Source organism: Suricata suricatta, chromosome 9, assembly GCF_006229205.1.
Source record: "Suricata suricatta isolate VVHF042 chromosome 9, meerkat_22Aug2017_6uvM2_HiC, whole genome shotgun sequence".
In the NCBI taxonomy this organism is placed as follows: Eukaryota; Metazoa; Chordata; class Mammalia; order Carnivora; family Herpestidae; genus Suricata; species Suricata suricatta.
The window spans coordinates 11,366,186-11,385,639 of record NC_043708.1 but is presented as its reverse complement, the minus strand read 5'-3'; the positions used below and the strand labels follow the sequence as shown (position 1 = coordinate 11,385,639).

Here is a 19,454-nt window from a genome sequence, read left to right as displayed (position 1 = left end):
GGCCCAGCCAGACCTGTTTCTCTCACTTTCAATATCATACGGCCTTAAGCACACTTCCCAGCCCCCGCCTCGAGCAAGAGAGGGTTTTGAGAGAACCATTCAGGGATGTGGGCCCTTTAAGAGGGCACAGAGAGAGGGGGGCGCCTGAGTAGCTCAGTGGGTGAAGCATCCCAACTTCGGCTCAGGTCATATCTCACAGTTTGTGAGTTTGAGCCCCATGTTGGGTGCTGCACTGACAGCTCAGAGCCTGGAGCCTGCTTCAGATTCTGTGTCTCCCTCTCTCTGTGCCTCTCCCCTGCTCACACTCTATCTCTTTCACCCTCTCTAAAAAATAAACATTAAGAAAAAAAATAGTGCAGAGAGCAATGGACAAGTCTAGAGATGTCAGCCCGGATACCTGGAATCAGGGTGAGGTGAGAAGCTGCTGGGGACCTGCCTGTTGGCGCACCTGCTCCGCTGAGGCCACAGCGGCCCCTCCCCAGCCACGGAAAGTCTATGTGAGCCACAGAAAGACAGTGCAAAGATTTGGGACGGCACGTGGCCAACGAGGGGCCCTCCTGCCCACACCAGGGAATGGTAAGTGCAAAATTCTCAGGGAAATCTCCAAAGAATCCACAAAGCATTCCTTGAAAACACGTGCCTGTGGGTCTCTGTTCCTGAGAAGGCACCAACCCTTGCTTACAGTGGCAACAATCCAGGACGAACCGGGTCCTGTCACCCTAACACCCCCTCCCATCATCTGCATCCTCCAGTCCTGGAGAAGGAGCTCAAAACTGCACGGTCAGTGGGGAGGAGGGGAAGAGGAAGCCAGCACAGAGGCCACCCGCCCCTCCACCCCCACCCCACCCATGAGCAGAGGAAGGGGAGAAACTTTAAACACTGAATGAGAGACAGAAAGGACAGAAAGGTGGACCTTTACACCGAAACCAGCTCAGACTTGATAGGAGAGAAAGACACAATTCAACAGTAACTCAAAGCACCTGTCAGTCCTAGGGATTAACCTAGGTATCAGTCAGGTGCGCAGAGGTTGGAGCCAGCAGGGTGAGAAAAAGATTACTGAATGTTTCACTTCTGCCAAATCCTGCCTGTTTAATAAAAAGAGTCATTCTGTGTTCCAGGCACTGGGCTAAACAGATGATCTCATCTAATCCTAAAGGAAATACTAGTATTATCCCCTCTTTACAGATGTGGAAATCGAGGCCCAGACAGGTTAGGTAAAGTCACACAGTTGGTGAGCTGGGGAACCCGAGCGCCGCGGGCCAGCCTGGCCCTGGAGCCACGGAGAACCACCATGTGTGGCCTCCTCATGATGGCCTCCGAGTTCACCAGGCTGGGCAGATGGAGGTCCCACTTCGTCCAGCGGATTTCTCCCTCCTTCCTGTGCCTGTACCCCTGGCTTCGCAGGGCACCCATACGAAGCCTGTTTTCTCATCCCGGGTGCAGCCAGAGAGAGATGCCAGGGGCCACCTCCTCGTCCCTAAGTGTCCTTCAGCCTCAGAGTCCTGACCATCTCTTCTGAATAAATACTAAAGAATCAGGGCCCTACTCACGGTCCTGAGGAGGCACAAGCACACAGCTCGGCTTTGCGGGTTTCAAGGGTCCCCTAGGGGCTATGACAATCTGAGCCTCCCTCCTGTCCACTCCACCTGTGGGACAATCTTCTGAGGATCTTCTTTTCTGCTCGGGAGAAAGAAAAATGCAAGGCAGGTGGAATCAGGGATGGTATTTTAAATCCTCAAAAGAGGCATCTTTGCACCCTACGACGGGGACTCGCTGTGTCGGGACAAATGAAAGCAGCCAAACTGGAGAACACGAGCGGCTAGACTTGTACTCCAACGGGCTGCGAGGCCACCGCAGCTCACGGTGGGTTTCTGCTAGACAGCGGAGGAAGGACAGACAAAAACACAGCTCTGTCTTTCTCATCTTGCAGAAGGTCCTCTGCCTTCAACCCATTCCACCTTTCTCTGAAGCCTTTGACCCTGTTGCACTGGTCAGAGGCTGGCTCTGTGGGCCGTGTTATACATGCAGCCTGGCCCTGCTGGGGTCTTGCCAAAAACTATTAGTGAGGATACAGGTGTGACACCAGCCCCTGGAACCTTTTCTAAACTGTTCTCAGGGTGCCTGGGTGACTCAGTCGGTTAGGCGTCCTACCTTGGCTCAGGTCATGATCTCACGGTTCGTGGGTTTGAGCCCCGCGTCGGACTCTGTGCTGACAGCTAGCTAAAAGCCTGGAGCCTGTCTTCAGATTCTGTGTCTCCTTCTCTCTCTGCCCCTCCCCAACTTGTGCTCTGTCTCTCAAAAATAAATTTATAAATGTAAAAAAATAAAAAATAAAACAAAATAAACTGTTCTCACCGCTGCTTCTGAGACTTGCCTGTTTTAGACAGTCCCAGACCCAGAGGCAAGGAATGGAAGATTCTGCCAGGAGACAGGGAGAGGGAAGTGGAGACCTCAGATCACAGGACCTGTGACCAGCTCCCTTCAACGTGGGTAAACTTCCAGGGGCCCATCGCTCCCCACGGTGCCCCCTGGAGGACCACAGGCTGCATCTGTTAGAGACGCAGATTCCTGGGTATAGTGAGCTGAAAGGCCCCCAAGGGTATCAGGCCCCAATCCCTGGAACCTGTACTCATTACCAGTAAGGAAAGGGTGTGATTGCTGGTGTGATTAGGTTAAGGATCTTGACATGGGGAGATTATCCTGGATTATGTGGGCAGGCCTTAAATCTAGTCACACATGACAGAGAGAGAAACAGGGAGATGTGACACACACAGAACTGGAGGCAGTGTGACCAGTGGAGACAGAGACTAAAGTGACATGGCCACAAGTCCAGAAATGCTGGCAGGTGCTGGGAGCTGGAGGAAGCAAGGAGTGGCTCCTCCCCTGGGGCTCTGGAGGGGACAGGACCCTGTGACACCTTGGTTTCAGCCTAGTGAGTGTGATTACAGGCTTCTGGCTCCCAGAACTGTGTGAAAATAAATGTCTGTTGTGTTAAGCCACCACGCTGGGGTAATTTGTCACAGTAACCACAGGACACTGACACACGAGGCCTCAACCACAGTCTTCTGAGATAGATTCTCTGGAGAGGAAACTCTGGGATCCACATTTTGGACAAGGGCCCACATTGACCCTGAAATGTGCAAACACTGCTCCAAACTGGGGGCATCCGAGGAGGTATGTTCACCCCAGGGCTGCGGGAGGTGAAGTTCAATAACATAAGGATGCGGGATTACATGTGTATAATTAACAAGGAGGCCTGGGTGGCTCGGTCAGGTCAGCGTCCGACTCTTGACTGCGGCTCAGGTCATGATTTCATGAGTCTGAGCCCTGCGCTGGGTTCTGTGCTGACAGCGCAGAGCCGACTCCGGATTCTTTCTCTACCCCTCCCCCAGTCAAGCCTGTGCTCTCTCTCAAAATAAATAAACAAACTTAAAAAAAAAAAAAAGAAGAGGCGAATACATCTTAGGATGTGTATTCTAAAATACACGTCAGTGCTATCCAAACTTCCTAGGATGAAAGAAAGGTTCTCTATCTGAGCTGACACAGCAGCCGCAGACGACCACTGGGTACTTGACATGCACCTTGTGCCGCAGAAGAATCTACTTTTTCATTTTATTTCATTTTAATTCATTTGAATGTCAAGAGCCACAGTTGGACGGCACAGGCAGGGCCCGCTTCTGTGAGGCACGCTTCTGTATTTATCACAACGTAAGTGCCAGGAGGGTGGGGATCTGGGGACGGTGTGCTCACCACCATATTCTCAGTTTCTGCAAGTGCGAAGTTGGTAATAAATATCTGTCCAATGAGTGGATGGATACCTGGATATGGGAGTGCCTCCTCCAGGCAGGAAAGGGATGGAAGATTGCCTCTTGGCCTACCTTCTCATTGCATGGACACCTGAGGCTCACAAAGAGAATTGGCTTTCACAGAACCATCTAGAAAGTAACAGGAATCTGAACCTTGAAGTCCTGACTGCCACCCACTCCCCTCTTCTCTCTTCACACCTGCCCTGCTCTCCAACCCGTTTCTAGAGCACGTGCCAAGTTCGACAAGACAAGCGTTGCTGCAGACAGGGACGGTGCCCTCTTACCCGCATATAGAACTCTCGGCCCTCGTTCCCAGACTTGATCTGGAAAATGTAGTACGCCCCAGGGTAGCGGGTCGTCGCCTGCATTTGGAAGATGTCCGCCGGGACGGAGCGTCCCGAGACCACGTCCATATCCCGGTACAAGATGGTGAAGGGCTGGTCTCTGCAGCCGGGATTCTCAGCGGGACACATGCAGCGGCTGCGGGGAAGGGAAATCGTTTGAGAATGCGACAAACCCTCTCCAGATGCTCGTTGTACCCGCTTCCTCGCTTAGAACACTGAAAAAGAGGCCACCCCGTTTTTGCCATCTGAATGCTGTAACTACAGATCCTCTCTGCTCCTGGGTCTGGTTTGAAAACTCACCAGCATGTATGTGAGCTCTCCGTTTGCTAGAGAACGGCCTATTCTGACCCATCGGATCTCCCTGCTACCGGAGTATAAGCCTTAGATGTCTGCCTTTCAGAACACCGGCACATTCTCTAACGCACCTGACATTTCTCATGGGTTTATTTGGCAAAACGCGTCATTGGCCACGTAGTCCTTTGCTTCCTCAAACACACATACTCGCGAGGAAATTTCAAAAAGTGAGAAATCCCATTTAGATAGACAGGATTTGGGAGTCCTTGTACATTCTCTATGGCACTTAGCACAGTCTGGGTAGAACGCAACTTAATCTTTTTATTTGACAAACAGCTTAGACCTAACGATGTTTAAGACAACATTAGACATTTTGGAACTGCAATGATAAATAAGATCCTGACCTCAAAGAGTTCACCTTCTAGTACAAGAAATAAATCACAGGCACAAGTATCTCTCATACAAAGCAACTCATTTGAAAGACTAGTAACAGCGTTGTCATAATATGAAATCACTGACTCTCTTTACCAAGGAATTCCTATTGTAGACGCCCCTCGATGGCTCCCTGACCACCTCCATCTCTCCCCTCATCCCTGAGACTTCCCCTCTAGGAGTCAGAGTTGAAGAGGCTGGGGAGGTCCTTAGATACGTGCCTTGCTGGGTGGAACTGGGGGTCAGCCTTGTCTTGTTTGTGCTATTCTCCCCAAACTTCCGATCTGTCTCCAAAACGTATTGGTTGGTTCTATCTCCAAAATATAGCCCAAATCCAACCACCTTTCACCATCTTCTCCGTCAGAACTGTCGATCAGGCCACCACTGTCTCTCTCCTGGACCTCTGTGATGGCCTCTTAGTAGGTCCCTCCCCTTTCAGTCCATTACACAGCAGCCAGAGTGCCCATCGTCAAAGAGCAGATTCTGTCTCTGTCCCGCTTGAAGATCCTGCAGTGGCCACCCTTGTAACTTGAGTAAAAACCAAACACCCACATTAGCCTATAAGACCCATGGGTGTCCTGCCTCTGTTAGTTTCCCTCAGATCGCTGCCCACTTCACCCACTGGGCTGCAGCCATGATAACTCCTCTGTTCCATGAAGACATCAAGTTCACCACTGCCCTGGGGCCTTCGCACAGGCTGTTCCCTCTGCTCTTCCACTCTCTGCCAACATCGACTCATTTTCCCATTCCAGCCCAAATGTTATTTCCTCAGAGGAGCTTTTGGACTCCCCAGTCTAGACCAGCTCCAGCATAAATTCTCCTTTTATACATTCCCATTCCTCCTGCTCACAGTGCCCAGCCCAGTCTACGATTATGAATTTGCTTATGTGACGACTGGTTCAATGGTCCTTCTCCACCAGCGTGAGAGCAAATGCCATGGTCCCTGGCACCTGTGTGCTATGCAACAAGCGCTCAGCGAACAGTTAATAAAGGGATGCATAAAAATCATTTTTGAAATTTGGCTTTTTGAAGGCTGATCCAAATAGCCAAGTCACAAGGTCCCGGGTGTCCAAATGGCCCCTGAAAACATCACGTGTCACGCAGAAGAGAACTGCCTCCTAAATTAAGGAGGTGGGGGGAGGGCGCGATGGCCGGCAGCTGAGGAGGATCACAAACAGCTGCGGGAGGTGGCCCCAGAGCCGAGCGGAGATCTGGAAGATGGGGCGGGTCTGTCCATGTGGCGGGGGAAGAAATGCCTTCCATCTGGCAGAAAATCAGGGCGTGAAAGGCGGGAGGCTGGACGCTCCAGGGTGTGGGTAAAGGTGAGGGCGAGTCCTGCTCAGGGTGGCAGGAGTACAGGACCCATGAATGAGGAAATGAGCTGGAAGGGGGTGGCTGGAGTCAGATGAAGTGGGTCACAATGGCAGGCAATTTGCAGCCACATGCCAGGGACCTCACGGGCAACCACAGCTCAGTGCTGTCATTTGAAGCGGTCAACTTCCTGGCTACAGACAAGGGCGACCTGGAGGATCCCAGAGAGAACCAGAGAGAACTGAACTCTGCTCTGCCCTACAGGACCCTGGAACCAGACACCAAAGGGTTGCTGGAAGCACGGCTGTTACCAACAAGTGAAACTGTCTGTAACGGACCCGCCTGGCCTGCTTTGTCCTCACTGTCCAGTTTCTGTTCAGAGCAGGAGACGCCATGAATCGCTCACAGATGCCGAGTTCCTAGAAGTCAGGGGAGGTGTATCTGATTCATCCCTTTATCTCCAATGCAAGGAGTGGGCGTTGCTCAGGGTTGTAACTGTGTGATTGAATGAGAGGAGGGCATGGGGTGCCTGGATGTTTCAGTGACTTCGACTCAGGTCGTGATCTCATGGTTCATGAGTTCAAGCCCTGGGTCGGGCTCTGGGCTGACAGCTAGCTCAGAGCCTAGAGCCTGCTTCGGATTCTGTGTTTCCCTCTCTCTGCCCCTCCTCTGCTCATGTTCTGTCTCTCTCTCTCTCAAAAAAATAAATAAACATTAAAAAGTTAAAAAGAAAAAAGGAAGAGGGGCGCCTGGGTGGCTCAGTCAGTTGGGCGTCCAGCTTCAGCTCACGTCATGATCTCACTGTGGGTTCAAGTCCCACATCGGGCTCTGTGCTGACAGCTAGCTCAGAGCCTGGAGCCTGCTTCAGATTCTGTATCTACCTCTCTCTCTGACCCTCCCCTGCTCACGCTGTCTCTCTCTGTCTTTCAAAAATAAAAAACATTAAAAAATTTTAAAAAAAGAAGGAAGAAAGGACAGAAGATGTGTGTGTGTGTGTGTGTGTGTGTGTGTGTGTGTGTGTGTGTGTGAAGCAGCAAATAGGCTAAGTATCCTGACTCCCTGGGAGAGAGACTCTCCCACCACAGGGGCAGCCTCCTGGACCCCTCATCCCGTTCCCATTTCCCAAATGGCTTACTTATCGCTGATCCGAAGATAAGGCTCCTCACAGCGGATGGGGTCAATGCACTTGAAGCCCCCCTGCAGATTGTAGCAAGTCTGCTGCAGGCTGCACGTGTGGTTTCTGTGCTCACACTCGTTGATATCTGAAACGAAGGGCAGACAAGAGGCTGAAGCAGGACGGTGCTTCCCGGATGTGGGCTCCTGGCCAGGTGTTGGGGGTGGGGCAGCTTGGTCTTTACTGTCGAACTGCATTGTCCACGGTGACAGCCACTGGCCACGTGTGGTTACTGAGCACTTAAAATGTGGCTACTCCGAACTGAGATGTGCTGCACGTGGAAAATACAGATTCTGACAACATCGTACATAGAAGAATGTGATACCTCTTCGATAGTTTTTCATCGAGTATGTGTTGGAATGGTAATATTGTAGATGTACTGCATGGAATGAAATATATTCTTGAAATTAATTCTTCCTCTTTTTTATTCCCGTATGGCTCCTATATATTCCTATTGCCCAGCACTAGCTACGGAGGATTCTTGCCTCACGTTCAAGGATGGAGGATTCAAGGAGCCGAAATGGGTCAGTGGCTTAGCTACCAGCCTCTCCCTTGGCCCCAGTGGGTGGACCATGAGGCTGGGAATCAGCCCACGCAGCCCATCTGAAGAATAAGACCTGCCCCCTTCACTGTCTGGGGGTCCTGACCCTGTGGGGGACACAGCAGTCAGACGCGTGAAGTTTCCCTGCTATCCATTCTCCAGCAAATCAGCAGAGAAACACAAACTAGGCTGCCCTCCAGGGCCCGTGAGAAGGCCTGGACCGTGGTCCGTGAAGGGGGCCAAGCCACAAGGAACCTTGGGGATGTAGAGATCTGCCTGGGTCACAACTGGCTCTGAGAGGTGCCACCTCTATCTATGGAGTTCATTACAGAAGAGGAGCCATATCCTTTCTGGGGCCAGCGTATGAGTCACAGAACAGGAAGGCCACGCACCCTGGCCACAGCCTGCCATTCTGGGAGCCACTGGAAGCCACTCCTGCCCTCATCCCGGCCCCCTTCCCCAGGTGAAGGCCTCCAGGTGACTCCCTGAGCCAGCCCCACCTCCCACCTCCCCCAGCCAGGCCGCCCCAACAGCCTTACCCTGACAGCTTCGGTTGTCATCCAGCAGAATGTAGCCAGGGGGACAGGAGCAGAAGTACGTGCCGGGCTGGTTCACGCACTCGTGCTGGCAGAGGAACTCAGAGAAGCTGCATTCGTCCATATCTGGGGGAACAAGCCACACCTGCTGTTTACAATGAGATCCCCTGGGCGTGCGAGCTTAGTGGTCATCTCCTCCAACTCCCACACACACACGCCTGCCGCATAGGACAGCTCTGCTGCCCGAGGCTGCCATTTCACTTCTTGAACACTCAGGTGACGGGGAGCTCACTACCTACCAAGGAAGCCTACCGACATTTTGGACAGCTCTAATTGTTAGAAAACTCTTTCCCAGGGAGCTGAAATCTATCTCCATCAAGCTCCCATCAGTCCTCCCTCTGGCTCATTACTGACTTGTTTGGCCCAATAGGTAAATGTAACTTTCACTTCTGGGGGGTGGGATTCTTTTGCCCACTGGGGTTTCCTACGTGCAGAGCTCTTCCCCAAACCTCCTCTCCCCAAAAACCACATTCCCTGGCCCCAGGCTCCTGTAAGGGCAACCAACCAGTGCTAATCACCCTCTAGTCACCCCAAGGTTGAGAAGCAACATGATTTCTAAAATCACAACTAAAAGGGACATATCCAGGAGGGCAGGCTAAGCGTTACAGCAAAACTTCAATGTGTTCAGCAACCTCCTTGAAAGAGAAAACTCTGGAGTGGCTTGGGGTGGGCAAGCGTATCATCCCTGGCTGGCAATGGGACCCCGGAGCTGGGCCACTCTCGGGCTGCGGAGAGGTGGGGACACGGAGGAAGAGCCATCGCACATGGAGGCCGGGCGGCTGGGGCAGAGGAAGGCGCCTCAGAAGAGCCAGCTCCTCGTCACACACGGAGTTTGGCAACTGAGCCCTCGTGTGAGCCTCATTCGATCAGCGTGCCAAAGAAAACATGTTTTTCTTTCATTTATTGTTTCCCGAAAACTTGCTTTCACTAGTTTCCCCATGTGACATGTCCTCGGATTGCTCTCCAACTCACAGACCAGGGGTGGCCGGAGCCACCCAGGGAGGGCGTCCGCGCAAATAAGGCGGCTTCTCCGGCCCTGGGTAATTCTGGTGTCAAGCGTTAACGCCTCTCACATCCAGAAGGAGAAACTCCTTCCCATCTCTCCCAGGGGTCTCCAGGCAGCGCGTGAGGGGCCTGCACAACGGGGATGCTGATGCAGAAAGTTAAAGCATGCTCATGAGGTAGGATCCGCCTCTGCCAGCCCCCCTCCCGCTCCCCCGGGGACCTTGTAGGGTCCCAGGTCTCGGGCCCCCCAGCCCATCACGACAGAGAGCAGAATCGGTTCATACCTCTGGTAGAAGCGGAGTAAAGCCTGCTGCCATCGAGTGCTTGCTATGTACCAAATTCTGGGTTAAATGCTTCCCATGTCTCCTTTGTTTTTAAAGATTATTTTTAAGTAATCTCTACACCCAGTGTGGGGCTTGAACTCACAACCCAAAGATCAAGAGTCGCAAGCTCCCCCAACTGAGCCAGCCAGGCGCCCCCATGCCTCATCTTATTTAATCCTCCCCTCAGTCCTATGAAGGAAGGACTATTACTAGCTACGTTGTACAGAGGGAAAATGGGGGCCTACAGCAGTCAGGTAACTTGACCAACGAGTTAGGTAACAACTTACACAAACGAGTAACCTGGGATCTGAATGCCATGCCGTAGTGTCTCCCTGAGAAATCACGCTCAGGACTTAAAATTGGTGGATTTGAGGGGTCCTAAGGTTGGGGGCGCCCCCTGAGCAGAGCTGGCCCCAGGGCAGATGGGGAGGAGAGCACCCGTCTCCACCTCCTGTTGGCTAGGGAGGGTCCCTAACAGGCCCACTCAGTTTATCTTGGGGTCTGCAATCCCCAGACTTTACTAGGGCCGTGGCTCTAGTCTCCACCAAAAAAGCTGAAATCCAAGCCTGGTTTCTGGCCAGGAGCACACTTGAGGCCATTCTCACTCATGCCAACCGGCCGCGGTTTCCAAGATTAGCTCAGCGTAGCATGTCCCCGAGAGACAAAGGGACATGGTCAGGAAGGGGCTGGTGCTGTACAGAGGGGCCACAGGAGCTGTGACAGCCCTGGGAGCTACAGTCCCTGTGGGACACGAGAAGGAAGAAAGAAAGGGGGGAAGTCGGAAGGGACAGAAAACAAACTCCCTGTGTCATACTGTTATCCTGAGCCACCCTTAAAGCCTGCAGCGGCCAAGGGTCACTCTAAGACTTGGGAAAGTGGGCATATCATGGTCAATGTGGAGAAGATGGCCATTTGGGGTAGAGTGAGTCAACTGAAAATCCCTGCCAAACCACCAAGGATGTAAACTCTCTGAAAAGCCAAAAGTCTCTTCTGCGGACACTTACAGAAAACAAATTAACAAGGACCCATGCTTAGGTACACCAGCTTTTTTTTTTTTTTTAAGTTTATGTATTTATTTTGACAGAGAGAGAGAGAGAGAGAGAGAGAGAGAACCAGAGGGGGAGGGGCAGAGAGCGAGGGGGACAGAGGATCTGAAGCAGGCCCTGCACTGACAGCACAGAGCCTGATGTGGGGCTCGAACTCAAGAACCATGAGATCATGACCTGAGCTGAAGTGGGATGCTGAAACTGAGCCCCCCCCAGGCGCCTCTACACCAGCTCTTCTAATCTTTAGGACCACCCTAGGGACCTGGTCAAGGAAAGCACTGAACAGCAGAGCTAGAATGTGAACCCAGTTCCATCTGGCTCTGGTCGCTCTACTTCACAACCTTCCAGCCACTCAATAAGTACCTGTGGACGTGCAGGGACTTTTGGAGAAACAACAAATTCCATCTTGTGATGCTAAACTTCACCCCTCTTAGTCCCTTGGCCCAGATTCCCCCAATGAGTACCATAGGAGGAATTGAAATCGAGGAAGAAAGTAGCTTTTCATACCTGAACGTATTTCATTAGCTTCTGGGACTGACATTTAACCCATCTGAGGCTTTTTGTAACCGCCTCTGGCTTTCTGGGGCCCCAGGGAGCGGTTGCTCATTTGTTCAGAGAACTCTGTCCCTAGAACACCCTGGTCCTCATGTCCTCAGTGAGGACAAAGTCTCATTCATGACCCGGGTCACTTCCCATCACAATGAAACCTAGGATTAGGAAACTTTCCATTCAGCGGGACAAAAAGATTTTCACACCCTAGGGGATGGTTCGCTTATTTTGAAGAATACGACTAAGCTTCGTTAATTTGGACCGTTCTGATTCACAATGGCTCAGGATGCCTGAAGTGGGTGCAAGGGAGTTTACTTTAATCCAGTATTTATTTAAAAAAAAAAAAACAAGGAAAGAAAAAAGAAGGAAGAACGAAAGAAAGGATGAGCCATTAGTGGCTCTGTGCAGGATTCTACAGGGATTTATAGGAGTAAAATGCTATCCCTGTTTTCAAGAGTTTATAAGAGTTTACAAGTTTCTTGTCACAAGGGTTTAATAACAAAATTAAAATGGAATCCACAAGAAAGCCCTGGCAGAGAATCGTAGCTTCTGGGTCTTGGAAGGAATTTATAAAAGGTCAGCAAAGCCACCACATCTATGTTCTCATAAATTATTAAGAATTAATTAATTCGGGGGCGCCTGGGTGGCTCAGTCGGTTAAGCGTCCGGCTTCGGATCAGGTCATGATCTCATGGTTCATGGGTTCAAGCCTCACAGCAGGCTCTGTGCTGACTGCTAGCTCAGAGCCTGGAGCCTGTCTTCAGATTCTGTATCTCCCTCTCTCTCTGACCCTCCCCTGCTCATGCTATCTCTCTCTGTCTCTCAAAAATAAATAAAACATAAAAAAATAAAAATTTTTAAAAAAGAATTAATTAATTCAATCATTCATTCATTGATTTGAGGACCATTGATTACATGCACACTATGTGCCAGGCCTGGAGCTAGGAACTGATTTCTTATTTGTAGAGACTTTAGAAGTTCACAAAGCATTTTCAGTCACATATACGATCTCATTCACTCAGTGCCTCGCCAACCGTACCCTAGGAGATTTGCTATTATTCCAAAGTCACTTCCCTCTACAAGTACTATCTATGTGATCCTCAGGACTTTTCAATGCTGGATAGGGACAGATCAAACCAACACACAAAATTGGGCAACCCTCTTTCCCTCTTGTGTGGGAGACCCCATGTCAGACCCTAAAAGGCGGTTCCATCAGTTTCTGCATTAGGCGTCAAATGACAAGGGAGGGGACTCTACTCCACCTTTCAGGATGTGACTCATCTCAGCTTTGTGTGGATGTGACCCCACTGCACTGGGTAATGTCCCAAACTGGATATGCATCCATGAAATGAGAGGAAACACCTGTAAAGGAAGCCCTTGTCCTCTGCCCCCACCCACCACTCCTGGACCCCCTAATGCAGATGGAAGTCTCCAAATGCCAAGGCCCATTACCACTGCAATGAACACCGTCGTCCGCAAGTTCATATCCTGGGTCACAGCGGCAGATGAAAGAGCCGTAGGTGTTGACACACGTTTGCACACAGGGGTTCTCAGTGGCACATTCATTCACGTCTATGGGAAAAAAAAAGCACATCACTGAGCATTCACATAACAGAACATCCCAGTGACCCGGCAAAAAATGCACTGGCAACCACATCTCCCGATGCTAGGAGACCAGATTCACAGGCGCCAAGGATTTCCGTCCAAGATCTGTCACATCTAGAGCTCAGACCCCACAGCGTTCACTGAAGGACTGGGGTCTCCATCCACATGCCCCTCCTCGCTCATAAGCTGTGAACAACTTGTACATACACCATATGCATGCATATGCATGTACACACACACCCTGCCTGGTGAGTCCACTCCCCAAGGCTCCCCAAGGAATTTCCAGGCAACATCTGCCCTTCCCCTTTGCCCACCGCATCATATCACCGACTTGCTCTTCCCTCACTGCCACTCACTCTAAAGTTTGAAGACATAAGCAGCCATGACAATTCTAATAACGACTCTGGGATTGCTACGGACCTTATTATGTCCCTCCCCAAAATTCGTATGTTGAATCCCTAACCCCTATGTGACTATTTGGAGATGGGCATTTGGGAGGGAATTATAGTTGAATGAGGTCCTAGAGGTGGGGGGCTTGTGATGGGACTCGTGCCCTCCTAAGAACCGGCTGCAGAGAGCTTGCTCTTGCTCTCTGCCGTGTAAGCACACGGTGAGAAGGCAGCCGTCCACATGCCGGGAGGGGGGCCCTCACAAGCACCCCACCACACTGGCTCCTTGATCTTGGAATTTGAGCCTCAAGAACGAGAAAATAAATTTCTGTTGTTTAAAAAGCCACCCAGTCTGGTATTTTGTCATGGCAGCCTGAGCTGAGACAATTCCTCATAAATAGTGTCACTGACTATTACAAAAGGATCTCACACTTACTGAATCCCTACAACAACCCAGCTTCGGGACCACTGTCCCATGTTATAGGTTCGGGGGGTTAAGGAGGGGACCACAAAGGAGCGCAGGAAATTTTTAGATAATGGAATATTTCATCACCTCGAATGTGGTGATGGCTACATGGGGGCTTAAACACATCAAAGTTAATGAAATAGCGTACCTTTACTAGTGTAGGTTATTTCACACCAATTATACGTCAATAATTCTAAGATTGTTTCAAGGTTGGGAGACGCGTTAAGTTAACAAGAGCACAGCTGGAGCTGGAACAGGAGTCAGAGGGCTTCCATGGTATCAACGAACAATTCTGCACAGCTCATCGAGATGAGGGAGGGGAAGGAAGGAGCCCCTTCCTGCAATGGCATTGGCTGACTTGATTTAAGCACGCCCTCTCCCGAGCCCGATACGCCAATGACCAGAGTCCCAGCTGAGAGTATTTCTGTCCCCTTCAAAGTCCAGGTAAACCTCTTAAAGCTCTGAATAGAGATTTGAGTGTTTTCAGAGGGAAAAGATTTATCAGCAACAGCTTGAAAAGCTTTTCTTCACAGGGAGGGCTAATCCCATGCCCACACGGCTCCCGCCTCCTGGTGTCATCAGAGTTTTCAGAGGGGAGAAAAACAGGGCTCTGGAGGGAGGGTCTAATGAGGCACCAGTCCCACCAACAGAGCTTAGAGGCTCTGTGCCCTGGAAGCCAGGAAATGCCATGGTGGTGGGTCTTTGGGTCAAGTCCAGGCAGGTAGGCACCACCGAGCAATAAGGCCCATGTCCGTGGCTTCCGGCCACACGCTGACCACACCGATGGGAGTGAGCTCCAGTCCTGTCCACCTGCAGCTCTCAGCTGCCTCTGCAGAACAACAGGACCCATAGGACACTGCCCCCCTGGGCCCTGGCTGCCCCTGCCTGTCAGCCCCGGCATCCACGCATGCCCAGGTGCCCCTGTGAATCATGTGGAAGCAGGCCACACCCCCTCCGACGGCCAGGTGGGAAGGCTGAAGCCTCTGCTCTCTCAACTCTGCCACCACCTGGCCACGTGACTTTGGCCAAGTGGCTTCATGTTTTTGAGCTTTGACTTCCTCATCTGCAAAGCATGGCCACACACACCTGCCGTACCTGCCTCCTAAGGCTACTGTTGGGGTTCAGTGAGGTTAACAGACACGTCACTGCTCTGAGGCACGCAGAGCACCCTTCCTTGCACGAGGCGTTAGGACAAAAGCCTGATGTGCTCCCGTGGACCCTGCTGATGCAACATCCCAGTGGCTGGGTGCCCGTGTCCAGGCTTTATCACACTACTGCACCTGGCACTGCCAGGTGTAGTATCTGCTTCTCGTCACAGGCCTGTCCCTGACACGCCTTTTTGGCTCTGCTGAGCGTGGCCATTCCTCACAAGGTGCTGATGCACCTTGCCAGTCTCTGGGGGAAACCTGGGCTGGCACTACCACTGCCCCCCTGCCCCCGGCCTGGGTACAAGGAGCCTGCAGCTGCCTGATGTCCCTCATCACGGCGGCAAGGGAGTGGGGGGGGGGGAGTCCTTGCTCTATCAGCTCCCTCGACCTCCGGCCCCGGCCTCGGCTCTCAGGAGAAAATGACCTCTCCTGGCGGGAGGAACACAGTCGAGACGTCTTGGAACAATTACCAGAACCAGCTTTGGAGGGAAAGACTTACAGAAAATCCAGGATCAGACCCTTTAACCGCTGATGCCTTCCTGTTTACTCCATGATTTAGATAGGACTAAATGAATGGAAACATAATATCCCCGGACTAGCTGGCCAGGAGCCTGCCCGCCAGACCTCAAATGGTGTGACAAGGACATGGACGCTGCAAAGCCTGGTGGCGGGCTCCAAACAAAGACCTCATTCTGAGGCTCCGGCACCGCCTCCGCCCTGAAGGGGGCCTGGGGGGGGGCGGGGGGGGCAGGCAGGACTTGCACTAATTCCTTGGGCCTTGGGCCCCCCCATTCACTTCCTGAGCAGAAGAAACCCTTCAGATGGAAACTGCAGGCGGTATGTGGCTTGTTTTTCTTACTTATCGGCATTTGAAGCGATCCTATAAACCCCAGAAAACGCCTTTGTTCCATTCTGGTTTCGTGTGGAACACTGCGTAGTAGGAGGAAATCATCGTCGCCCCTGGACTTTGTGCTAAAGAACAGGCCCTCCTAACACAGGTTGTAGGCAACACTGGAGGGAGAGGCACGAAAATTGCTCGTGAAACCCCTGCACGGAGTATGCGTCTATGTCACAACGCATCAGAGCTCAGGCACCCCTTCCGCGGACTCCTCTTGCGCGTCGGGAACTGAACTCAGGCCACAGGACATGCGCGAAAATTTCTGATGAGCCAGGAAAGTTGGCGGGCCTACTTCTGGAAAGTAGACACACACAGAGAAGCAAATCCACGAACCCATATGCCCCAGCTGATACATGACTGTGGTTCTAACCTCAGCCACACTCAGAGCACTTTTTGAGATGTTTCCCGTAACCTCCGTTCGGATCTCGGGTTTCTGGAAGCAACGGGGATGGGCACGCAGTGACAGTGAGCAGGAAGATGCAAGTGCCACGTAAACCGTCAGATGGCAGAAGACAGCGTCTAGTGCTGTTACACCGTGCACGAGTGATCACCTGCGTCACTTACCTTGGCAAGACCTTCCATCCTCGTTGAGGGTAAAACCGGGGTTGCAGGTGCAGGAATATGACCCAGGAACATTCGCACACAGCTGCTGGCAGTAGCCATAGCGACATTCGTCAATGTCTGGAAAGAGAAAGCTAGCAAGGTGAGACATTTCTTCTCAATCACTGGTGCCACGCCCGGCATCATTACCACCCATCTCTTCCAGAGCAGGGTCACCGAGGGATGGGAAGGGAAGGAGAAGTAAAGAGAAGACAGCACCGATGACGTGTTGGAGGCAGCACCAATGACGTGTCGGGGATGGTGATACCTTCTTAGGCTCAACCTACCTACAACCTTTCCTGCTCCATCTCAGCCCCATGAACACCTGAACCTGTCTGGAAAGTTGTAGCAGAAATGTCTGCTTAGGCTGGGATGTGGGACAAAACAACCTCCAAGGTTTTTATCTGACTCCAACATTCAATGCTAAGATGTATCCAACATGGAGAATCAACTCTAAGATTCTATACAAACCTCCCACTGCCCTTGGAAGGGACAAGTTGGCTTCAAGTTTAAGAGGAATCCATAGCCTCTCTCCCATAGGTTCCTTGCCAACTCTATAAACAATGAATCTGTCTCAGGGCACCTGGGTGACTCAGTCAGTTAAGTGTCCAACTTTTGACAGTGGCTCAGGTCATGACCTCATGGTTCATGAATCCGAGTCCTGGCATCAGGCTCCGAGCTGACAGCATGGAGCCTAGTTGGGATTCTCTCTCTCTGTCCTTCCCCCACTCACGTTCTCACCACTCCCCGCCAAGTTAATAAATAAACTTAAAAAAAAAAAGACTCTGCCTCCCTTTCAGGAACAAGAGCGAGTGTAGGCCAGGACAAGCAGGGCAGCAGTGCCGTCTGGAATCCAAGGACGTCGGAGTTCGCCTTGGATCTCCTGCTTGCACCAGAGCAGACATAAAACTCTGGATAAACACGCCTCTTCCGAGCCATGGCTGGCCTTTCCTGAGCAAGCAGCAATGTGGGTGAATGGATCCTTTTAGCAGAACTGGGCAGTATGCCCTCTCTGCTGACATGGACCAGTCAATGGGGAGCCTGATGTCATTGGAAAAGCACTTTCCGATACTCCAAGTTAATGGGCTGATGGGCAAGAGAACTCCCTCCTGTGAGATGGGATGCCTTGAAAGAAGCCTACAGTGGAGACCAAGTCCCCACCTATACGCGTGCCTGCTGGGACCAGCTGATCTGACTGTAGCTCTAACTGGTCCTGATCTTGTCCCACCTCCCCCAAACCTTCTCTCCTGGGACCCCAGTTCTTTTGGGAGCAGAGTCCATCCAGGGCTCTGGAGACGGGCCCAGAATCTGTCTCCGTACTTGGTCTCCACCACCTACTGCCAGAAAGGACCCCACCTCCATCTTACCCATTGTTCAGTTGTTTGGCCCCCCTAGAGTTGTGCCCTGCCCTTGTGATGGTCTCTGAGTAGCAGCTACTTCTAACCTGGCCTACCCCACGGCCCCTGGAGTGCTCTGCTTGGGAAGCACACTGACTTGTGCAGTTGCTGGTCCTGACCTTTCCCAGGGTGCACTTGGGCACGCCACCAAGGCCAGGGAGGCAGCAGTGGGGGTGGGGGAGTAGGGAGGGCATCCTCTGCGTAGGGGTACCTTGGAGGAAAGGCAGCCCCCAGCCTCCCATTTTTCTGCAAGAGCAATGCCTCCAAAGGTACATAGAAGGGCTGGTAGACAGCTATGGAACTTGGGTTTTGAAAGAAAGAATTTGGCCAGGAGAAGGCATGAGGTCAATCCGTTAGGAAAGGTCCTCACTTTGGATGCGAAGTGTGAGTGGGTTGCGCATGTGGCACCACGTTAGGCCCCTAGGAGCATCTCTCCCTAAGCTTCAGGCCCTGTTGGAAGAGAACAGCCCTCCCAAGGAGAGAAATGTCCCGACTACCTGCCCCCCTCAGACAGAGAAGGGTTTCCTGCCCAAAGGTCTCTAAGACGGGGCTTACATCCCAGTCACCTGGTCCTCTCTAGCGCCCCCTTGTGATGAAAAAAAAACTGTCCTGAGAGGAGCCCAATTTTAGACCCAACTCACTCTTTGTTCAAAATGCTCCTCCTCTTTGAGTCTCAGTTTCTAACTCTATAAAAGTTGGATGACGTAATATCTAACATCCCTTCCAGCTCTGAGAGTCGACATATTAAGTTCCTGTACAAACAACTCACTCACTCACACTGATCTGCTTATGTTCAAATCAGTGGCATCAAATTTTCCATAATAGCTGAGGTTGGGTAAAATGCACAACGACCATCATATTCACAAATGCCATGAGCTGCCAGGTCTTTCATGCATGGCTGGAAAGGAGAACAAGCCAAGCCCGGTCTGGCTTATCAACCCCAAGGACGCTGTAGATGAGGCTCTAGAGCGCACCCAGCGCTCAAGTCTCAATCAAGAGAGTTTTGGGGAAAAAGAACCTTCTTTTTTTTTTTTTTGGTTTTGTTTCCATAATGTTGTTTGGATCTGTTTCTCAGCTCCTCCAGGACTGACTTTTGGGCAACAGAACAGCCTCTTAGAGAACTTAAACTGGTAGGGCTTTTCCAAGAAAACGCAGCATAGAAATCACACCCTAGAAACAGAAATTGAAGTGACAGCTAGAGATTGCTATGAATTTATTCACTTGGCTAAAGCAAAAACCAGAGGGGAAGAAAGGAAAACCACCCTCCAGTAAAAATAAACAGAGAGATCACAGAGCAGATGCCAACGGCAAGGGACAAAATTCTCAATTGGTGACGACTGACTCCTTAAGAGTGAAGAGACCACAGTTAGTGGGGTGGGTGTCAGGAGGAGGTGCTAGAATCCACTGAGCTACGTTTGAGACCTGCAACGTTTCTATGACCTAGCAGGATTTCTAACTAAAATAGAATAACCGTCGCTTCTAGCACTTGCTGCCTTGGATATACACCTCCTGAAGGCAGGAGGCAGGTCTA

The 19,454-nt window shown here is 51.5% G+C and overlaps 1 protein-coding gene across 8 annotated transcripts in view; it reads right to left on the bottom strand.

Annotated features, from left to right (window-relative positions):
* FBLN5 (fibulin 5) overlaps positions 1-19,454 on the bottom strand; it is an 82,972-nt gene that overhangs the window by 3,828 nt on the left and 59,690 nt on the right. For all 8 annotated transcript variants that reach the window (XM_029951491.1, XM_029951493.1, XM_029951494.1 and 5 more), the window contains 5 exons: positions 16,491-16,607; positions 12,873-12,992; positions 8,442-8,564; positions 7,323-7,449; positions 4,091-4,286 (listed from right to left, as the gene is read on the bottom strand). In XM_029951491.1, the coding sequence (XP_029807351.1) occupies positions 4,091-4,286; positions 7,323-7,449; positions 8,442-8,564; positions 12,873-12,992; positions 16,491-16,607 (683 nt within the window). The remainder of the gene's footprint in view (positions 1-4,090; positions 4,287-7,322; positions 7,450-8,441; positions 8,565-12,872; positions 12,993-16,490; positions 16,608-19,454) is intronic.